This window comes from Alligator mississippiensis, chromosome 15 (genome assembly GCF_030867095.1).
Source record: "Alligator mississippiensis isolate rAllMis1 chromosome 15, rAllMis1, whole genome shotgun sequence".
Lineage (NCBI taxonomy): Eukaryota > Metazoa > Chordata > Crocodylia > Alligatoridae > Alligator > Alligator mississippiensis.
The window spans coordinates 16,828,686-16,837,314 of record NC_081838.1 but is presented as its reverse complement, the minus strand read 5'-3'; the positions used below and the strand labels follow the sequence as shown (position 1 = coordinate 16,837,314).

Here is an 8,629-nt window from a genome sequence, read left to right as displayed (position 1 = left end):
AACGTTTATGCTAGTGCCATGTTTAACCCACTGATACTCATTTCTTCCAACCCCCAAGCCAAAATAAACCTGCCTCTCAGAAACAAAACCAATCAAACACCCTTTAACACCAAATATCCAGCAGGATGTTAATTATTAAGGATGAGTTTGCCCTGCAGCAGTGTGCAGGCTGGGCAAGGGCCTCAATTACATGCACGTGTGTTCCTGACTTTGCTCATATTGTGCCAGGTTCTCATCTGTGCCCAGGCTGGTTTGTGCAGCCCAGAATGGTGTACGGGGCCCTGAGTATACCTGAGAATCTGCTTCCTTATCCCTACAGTTGCCCTTAAAGCAATTACCTGGTTAATCATTAGGTCTAAGATTTCAATCTATTTATCTTTTATTCTTCAGCTCTTTATTTTTTCTTTTGTACGGCAAGTGGCACATTATGCAATCAGCAAACTGGGGGTCCTTTAATGAGGGGATACTCTAGAAGGGACTGTTATCGAAAGCAAACCTTGACCCTGTTCATAAGTACAATGCCCTTTTGCAAAGGGGATTCAGTGCAGTCATAAATTGCATTTCCTTTCCATTTTGAATGCCTTTATGCTGCTAGAGTGGTGCAAAGGGACCTTTAGCATAAATGAGAATCGGACGCTCTCCGTTTTTATAGCTTGCCTTCTTGGGTGTCAGGATGGATATTCCCAGGATGTAATTCTGGATGGTGCCATTAAAGTCAATGGAGCTCAACTCAATGAAACCAGTTACTAATGTGGGCCAGGAATCTCACTGGCTGCTGAGGGTCTCTCTAAGAAATCAAGCCCCTGCCTTGTATTCATGGCTCAGTTTGAACAGGGCAGGGGGGTTAGAAATGGGTTTTTCCATATGGGGCCAGATCCTCACAAGTGCCAATGTCTGATGCTTGGAAGTTAGCAGAGCTGTATTGATTTATTCCAGCTGAGAGCCCACGGAAACGAAGCTATTGCAGGGAGTGATTTGGAGTTTAGCCTGGGTTTAAGGCTTGATGATTTGGCTGTGATTGGAGAAGCTGGGGGTGTCTCAGCTGTTTTATTGCTACTCAGGATTTTGAGGAGGAAAATGTCTATCGTCAGCATTTTTGCCCAATAAAAACCCCACTGCAGGGGTTTAGGCACCAGTTCTTCTGCCCAGAGCCGCCATGCGGAGCAGTGGCAAGCATAACTGAGTGGCGTAAAGGGGCCTGATGGCAACTGAGGATTGGGCCCGGAGCCTTGTTTTCCACTGGGGAGGGGAGGTTGTTTTCTGCATGTCACAGCGAGGCTGGGATCACGGTGTCCTTCGCTGCCAGAGACAAACTGCTGCTTGTCTTGTGTCTCGTCCGAGCTGCGTCTCCTCCTCCGTCCCTTGAGATGCATCTTCGGGACATGGGGGGAGGAGGGGAGAGAAGGCCTGACTGCGACCGGGCTCCAGAACACAGTCTCATTGTGTCTCCTTTTGTTTTCTCCGCATCTCCTTTGACAGGCAGAAGCTCACCCTCGTCCCCAACCGTGTGAGGAGGACGAGAGCAGGGTACATCTGGACCGAGGGCCCGAATCACAGCCCGGGGAAGCCTTTCTACTGAGTGCAATGGCCTCAGGATCAGGCCTTAGGCAAAATGAGGCAGAGCAGAGAGGCTTGCTCTGCTTGACCCTGCTCCCAGGGCTGGATTAAGGCCCAGCTCTTCAATGGGCCAGTACCAGGAGACAGGTGAGTGAGCCTTGATGGACCATGGAGAGCATCTCCCACTGCCCCATGCACCGTGAGTTGTGGTCTCTGGCATTGGCAAGCCCTCCACTTATCTGAAGGGATCCCCCAGATCAATGCAGACCCTTGCACACAGCTGCAAGGGGAATTATCCAGTGAATGCCCTATCTAATGCTGCAGGTAAAACCCAGGGAGACAAGTACTGCCAGACACTGCAGTGACAGGCAAGCAAGTAGTTCCCAGATGCTCAGAAGGTCCCAGGACAAGGAGCCAGGCCCAGGCTTCCAGACTGGGGACAGAGAGGAACACTAGGACATGCCCAAGGTCCTGCAGAAAGTCAGTGGCAGAGCTGAGGGTTTGAATCCAGCCCTGCCCAGTCCATGCCCTCTTCTTGTCCATGCTGACGCCCTTGTCCTGGAAAGCCTCCAGTGGCTCTTTTGCCAAGAAGAGGCCAGTTGGGCTTCTCCTAGGATACAACAGACATGTCCTTCATTGTCTGTTGGCAGCTCCCTTGACTCAGTTGGCTTCTGGCAGCTGGAAAAAGCCCCTCCCTGCCCTGCCTAAGAATAGCACGGGGCTCACTGCAAAAATAGCACAGAGTCTTGCCATGATGCTGGAGAGCCCCGGGAGGAGCAGCAATAATGTGTCCTTAGCTCTTGCTTAGGGGGTCAGACTCTCAGCTGGGTAGAAATGGGCTTTGAAATGGATGGGTCGATTTTTGTTTCCATCACCTGAGGCCTTGCACCTCTGGCAGGTGTCTCGCACTCTCCAGGCACTCTGATGCAGCTACATTGCACCTTTGCAATGAGATGGGTCCTCTCCTCCCACAGCCCAGCGCTCGCTGCCCTTCTCTGCAGTTGGGAGGGCACATTACCCATGCCAGCAACTTGCCCAAAGCCACTAACACTTTCCCAGCTGGAGCTGGGGGCAAGGTAGCGTGTCAAGCTGATGCCACTAGCCTGCCATGGTCTGGTGTCTGGGGATGGAATAATAGGCAGCAAGGAGCAATAATAACCTTTTGGGGTTGCTCAGCCGATGGCAATAGCTGTCAGGCCATGCAGCGGGCTCCTCCTTTATTGCAACCATCAGAGTACGGCTGGCCTGGTGCATTGTGGGAGAATCCCTGTTCCTTAAAGCAAACAGAAGCACTTTGGTCAGTGCCCTTTGGTCCCCAGAAAAGCCAAGAGGGGACCTTTTCCAGAGTGGCGGATCAGCCCCGCGACCGTGGCCGCGACCGTGGCCACGTCAAAATGGTGTTGACATTTTCTCTGAATTCCCGGCCTCTGTGGCTGCGAATAAAGACAGGCTTGTTAGCCAGGGCCGCCCTGTTTTGCCCAGCAGAACAATACAGGGAAAGATGCTCACAATGGGAAATTGTGCTTCCTTCTTTCTCGTGCATTCGGGGGGGAGGTTATATAAAAAAAAAGAGAGAGAAAGGGAAAGGCAGGCGCACAAACTGTTTACTGGGCTTGCTGTGGAGGGCGGGAGCCAGAGCCGGGAGGAGTTGCAGTCCACTGGGGGCCAGGAGGCTGTTCAGGACAGAGGATAAAGCCTCTCCCAGTAGAGATTGGTTTCCTTCCCTGTCCCCGAGCGGGCCAGCCTGATATGGAGCCTGTGCCACCCGATGCCAATCGATGCACTTGCTCGCCATGACGGGAGCCTGGAGCTACCCCAGCCACTGAATCCAGCATCCCCGGAGCAGCAGGTTTGGTGTTTTCATCCTCTGTCCCCCAACAAAGGGCAGTTTGTGGTGGAGATGGGGCTGGGCTGGCTGGCTCAGGCACTGGGCCACCCGGAGTCCAGCGCTGTGGAGCAGGCAGCATAGGGGAGGGCAGCTCGGGAAGGATGGGTTGGGTTTACTGGTGCTGTTTGGATGGGAGTGGTGGGTTGGTTGGTGATGAGGACTTGGTTGTCAGCATGATAGGTCTGGGTCTAGTCACGGAGGGGGCAGCAGTGTGGAGGGCTCTGCTTGGGCATGGAGGCTTTTAGGGGCAAGAGGCAGCCTGGGGCAGTGGGTAGAGGCCAGAGCTAGGTTCTTGGGGAGGGGTTTTCCATTCCCAGCTCTGTGACCCAGGTGCAGCCTAGGAGCATTAGTTTCCTCTCCCAACTCGTGCCGACTTGGACCGTAAGAGACTGTGCCTTGTTTGGCGCTGGCACCAGGGGCTGTACGAGGAGGCTGCATGCTGTTGTTATGATGGTCCTGGTGCCTGGCCAAGCCTCCCAGAGTTGAATAAACTCTGAAGGGATCCCTGGCTGAGGATGGAAAGGACACCACCACAAAACGAACCACAGAGCAGTCTCCACCGGGACCGAACGTGGGGGGTTGCCTGCCATGCACATGACCGAAATAACCCCCTTGCTCTCTCTTAGGCAAGCTCCTGGGCTCCTGCTTCACTATGCACCAGCTTCTGCTGCTGGCTTCTGCCTATCTCTCCTCCCTGCCTGCTGCCTTCACCATTTACCAGAAGGCAACTGGGAATCCAGGTGCGTGCGTGCATGCATGCGTGTGTGCATGCGTGTGTGTGTAGCTGCCTCGGAGCTGGATTTGCCTGTTGGAGATGGAGGAACTGGGGGGCTGTTTCCATCCCAGCTTGTTGATGTTTAATGACATGGGGGGTCAGCTGCAGTTTGTGCCCAAGGGCAGCCCTTTGGATCCGAGACAGAAGTTCAATAAACTGATTTAACTTAAATCAGTGAAGTCTGACACCGCATCCCTCCAGGTTTAGCTTAAATCAATTTTGACCATTTTTTTGAAAGCAGTTATCTGGACTGAACTTCTGTTGTGTTACAGATATGAACTGGTTTCCAGTCACTGATACTGGTTTATGTGTCATTTCTGTACCTAGCCTTATTGGCTCCCACCGATCTAAAACATCCCACCATTTTCAAATACAGCCCTCTTTTTCTTTCAAGTCAAAAGTAGACAGACCCTGTTGACAACAGGGGAATGGCTGGAAGAGCAAGAGGCCTGTTGAAAGTCTGGGAGGCCTGGGCAGGCTGGGATTTGAGTGCATCAGTGAAGAGAGACAAGGCTGGAAGAAAAGGGGATGGTGGGAGTCGGGAAAGGGAAGGGGCTGGGAGGTGTCTGGGATCTAGGGTGAGGATTGCTGGGCATCCTCCGAGCAGTGCCTGAGCAGGATGGGATGGAAAGAGCAGGATTGAGGGATGCTTCCAGGGGTGCCCTGGGGTGGTGCTCACAGTCTGTGTGCCCTTGCAGCGGCTGCCCCGCGCCTGCAGTACCTGCTGGAACCGCTGCACGAGGTGGTTCACACCCAGCGCGGTGCCACGGTCACCCTGCCCTGCGTGCTGCGCTCCCTGCCCCCCAGCTACAAGGTGAAGTGGAGCAAGGTGGAGCCAGCCGACTTCCTGGAGAACATCGTCCTCATCACCAATGGGGCTCAGCACAAGAACTACGGGCACCTGGGCGCCCGGGCCCGCCTGCGCCGCGGCCACCGCCTCGATGCCTCCCTCACCATCACCAACGTGGCGCTGGAGGACGAGGGGCGCTACCGCTGCCAGCTTGTCAATGGCTTGGAGGACGAGAGCCTCTCCCTGAGTCTGCAGCTGGAGGGTGAGAAACAAGGCACCCCGGGGGGCTTGATGGTGGGGAGAGCTGGTCCTTTCCCTTGTAGGGGGCCATGCATCCCTCTCAATCAAGATAGGCTGGCCCAGATGCTGCTTGCTATTTGCCCTGGGGCAAGTCACGTCCCCGCTCTGTGCCTCAGTTTCCCTTCTGGCTGTCTTCTCAGCCCACAGGCTCTTTGGGGAACACAAGGCCCAGCATGCCTTTCACACCCTCTCCCCCTAACTCCCCAGGTGTCGTCTTCCCCTACCAGACGGGCAACGGGCGCTACAAGTTCAACTACTTCGAGGCCAAGCGGGCATGTGAGGAGCAGGACTCCCGGCTGGCGACCTACCAGCAGCTGTACAAAGGTGATGGCGACTTCTTCTCAGCTCACTGTCCCCTCAGTCCCACCCCGCGCACGCCCCACCGACTGCCCCGCTTGGGCCTGCAGCTCTAGAACAGCTGTTAAATGAGCAATTTGCTGAAACAGATGTGGGAGGGAGCGGAAAGAACGTAGCAGAACAGGCAAGAAGGGCGCTTGTACACGTTGCGCATTGCAGGAAAGGGAGCAAACAGCAGAGCAGCAGATCGGGTTGGGAGCAGAAAGAAGAGCAGCAGATCAGACAGGGGCAGGGGATCGGGATGACACTCGGGGAGGGTGTGGGGCTGCTTTGTTGGCTCCCACCGACATAAAATATCCCGCTGGTTTCCAAAACACCCCCCTTTTTCTTTTAAGTCAAACCTGTTCTCTTGAGGGAGAGTTGTCTGAAATGTTGACGGAGATTATTACTGATTTTCCCCCCCAAAACGTAGTTACGCTTTTATTAAATGGATGTTTCCCCCCCCAATATTATCATTGAATTTGGCATTTTCCATTTTCCCCCCCACAACATGAAAAAGCCCCAAATTGGCCTTTTTTAAAACTGAAAAAAAAGCATCAAATGGCATCAACAGACTAATCCATCTGCTGTCGTTACCACATTTTCCGGATTTGATGACAAATGCACTTTATTTTACCAAAAAGATGGATAAAAATCCCTCAAAATGTTGAAAAAATTAAACCAACTTTTTTTTTTTTTGAAAAAAGGTCTTATGTCCATTTTTATGTGTTTTGACTGTCTCAATGCTTTCTCTTACCTTGTTTGAGTCGTTCTATGGCATCATTTCTTCTGTGTTAATTAACGCAGTGGTTCCTAGAGGGGCTTTGCAAGCCTCTGGTAAGCCTGTAGGGCAACGGTAAGTCATGTGGGTGGGTTTATAACCAGGGCTTATATCTCCCAATCCCCTCTCTGCTCTTCCCACTATGTTGCAGTCCCTCGCAGAGCTGGGTGTAGAACCCAGGAGTCCTGATGCCCCGCTCATTTCTCTAACCCTTAGCCCATGCTGCCTCTGGGAGCTGAAAGCAGCATCCCCTTTGCACCATGCAAGATGCCGGGTAACAGGGACCCAATCCCACTTTGTATTTAAGGTGCCAGCTCACCTGGAGCTGCCTCTCCCCTGTGGTAGGATGGGTAGCTATGCCCCGGCTTCCCTTGTACTGACCTTTTCTGCCCTCTCTTGCTGGCTGGATCCGCAGCTTGGACCGAAGGGCTGGACTGGTGCAACGCAGGGTGGATTCTCGATGGCACAGTCCACTACCCCATCATCAACTCCCGTGAGCCTTGTGGGGGACGCCTCCTCCTCCCGGGCATCCGGACCTATGGGGCCAAAGACAAGCAGAAGGACCGGTTCGATGCGTTCTGCTTCACCTCCGCCATGAAAGGTGCGTCCAGGTTGAACACGGGGAGGGAGGAGCAATGGCTAATCTGGGCTGGCCTGTGTGGAGGTCCATGTAGCCAGGTGTTGTGTTGCTTGGTGGAGCTGGCTATTGCCACCCCCCGGTTTAGGCCAGCTTCATCTTCTAGTCTACGTCTGTGCTGTGTCGGCTTTGTCCTTCGGTCTCCCTTTGAGTGCCTTGTCCCATTCTGAGCTGGCCCATGTGTCCCATCTCATCCACCACCCCCTCCTTCTGCTCCCTGTTCAGTGGTGCCAGTGCCACCCCCTTCAAGAGCTGGGATGAGCCTGCTGGTTTCCAAGCCAGGTCCGAAGCACCACGAGGACACCCCTTTTTGGCACCCGGCGGCTGATCTGTAGCATCCTGTCTTCGTGCCCCCTCCTGACACCCACCCCTCCTCTCATCCCCCAGGCCGGGTCTACTTCATCCGTGGCCACCTCAACTTCAAGGAGGCCGGGCAAGCCTGCCGCAATCACGGCGCCACCATCGCCAAGGTCGGGCAGCTCTACTCAGCGTGGAAGTTCTCCCAGCTGGACCGCTGTGATGGGGGCTGGCTGGCTGACGGCAGCGTGCGCTATCCCATCACCATCCCCCGGGCCCGCTGTGGAGGCCTCCCAGACCCCGGCGTCCGGAGCTTTGGTTTCCCCAACAAGGAACAGAGGACGTATGGGACCTACTGCTACTCGGTGAAGTAGGGGTTGAGGGAGGGGACGACAGGACATGCAGCTGGGGGGTCTCTGCCCTTCATGCCTGGCTACCCACCCAGGGCATGAGATGTGCATCTTGCATACGTACTTCTCTGTCCCAGTGGGTCTCCATTCAGTTTGCGGTTCACTCGCACTGGTCCATAAGCATCCATTTTAGCAGGACACAGATGACTCCCCTCCACTCCTGTGGCCAGGGTCCACGGACTCTCTGCCTTGCTCTGGGAAGAAAGTCTGGTCTCCGCTGCTGGGAATCTGGCCTGAATTTCACCCCTCAGTTTGGGGGCTCAGGGCCACTTTGCCCTGAATTTGGTTGTTTGGGTTTTTTTGAGCATGCAAATGTTACAAATTAACAAGTTTGACTAATTGAATTTGTCCTTGTAATTTAATAAAATGATGGTAAATCTGCCGCCAAAATAGCACCTTTTTTCCCTCCCCTTTGTGCTTTTTACTTGCCTGGAGATGTAGCCTGATCTTACTTGAGCTGATGCTAGATTTTAAACCCAAAACCGGCAGAGTTCAGAGGACATTTGGCTGCTCAGGCTTCAGCAGCAGCGCTCCTAAATGATGGGTGACCTTTCCTGTATGCCAGCAGTGGAACAAGCATGCGTCTTCCCCGGCTGTGCATTTACATCCAATGTCTGGGTGGAATCCAAGGCTGGGTTTGCAGCGTTAGAAGAAATAGCTGCACGGATCCAGAGTTTGCCCTGATTCAAACCTCTCCGAGGATCAGACATGCTGGTTCGATCTCTTGCCAGCAGCTGGCAAAGCAAAAGATCCCAGAACAGCCATTCTGAGCTTGCTGAAAGTCCTACCCCAAATGCTTCCTTCCCTTGAACCCTTAACACTATTGCAATAGCAGCTGGTTGCACAGACAGACCGCAG

The 8,629-nt window shown here is 53.8% G+C and overlaps 1 protein-coding gene across 2 annotated transcripts; it reads left to right on the top strand.

Annotated features, from left to right (window-relative positions):
• Window positions 1-1,175: 1,175 nt before the first annotated feature.
• HAPLN2 (hyaluronan and proteoglycan link protein 2) lies at window positions 1,176-8,153 on the top strand. Of its 2 annotated transcripts, none has more exons than XM_059718296.1 (6): window positions 1,176-1,704; window positions 4,072-4,185; window positions 4,919-5,272; window positions 5,518-5,634; window positions 6,843-7,028; window positions 7,452-8,153. In XM_059718296.1, the coding sequence occupies exons 1-6, from the start codon at window positions 1,683-1,685 to the stop codon at window positions 7,733-7,735; spliced, it is 1,077 nt and encodes a 358-aa protein (XP_059574279.1). In that variant the 5' UTR covers window positions 1,176-1,682; the 3' UTR covers window positions 7,736-8,153. The 2 variants fall into 2 exon arrangements, with proteins under 2 accessions (XP_059574279.1, XP_019340395.1); XM_019484850.2 differs by lacking the exon at window positions 1,176-1,704 and adding an exon at window positions 1,717-3,406.
• The last annotated feature ends 476 nt before the right edge of the window (window positions 8,154-8,629 follow it).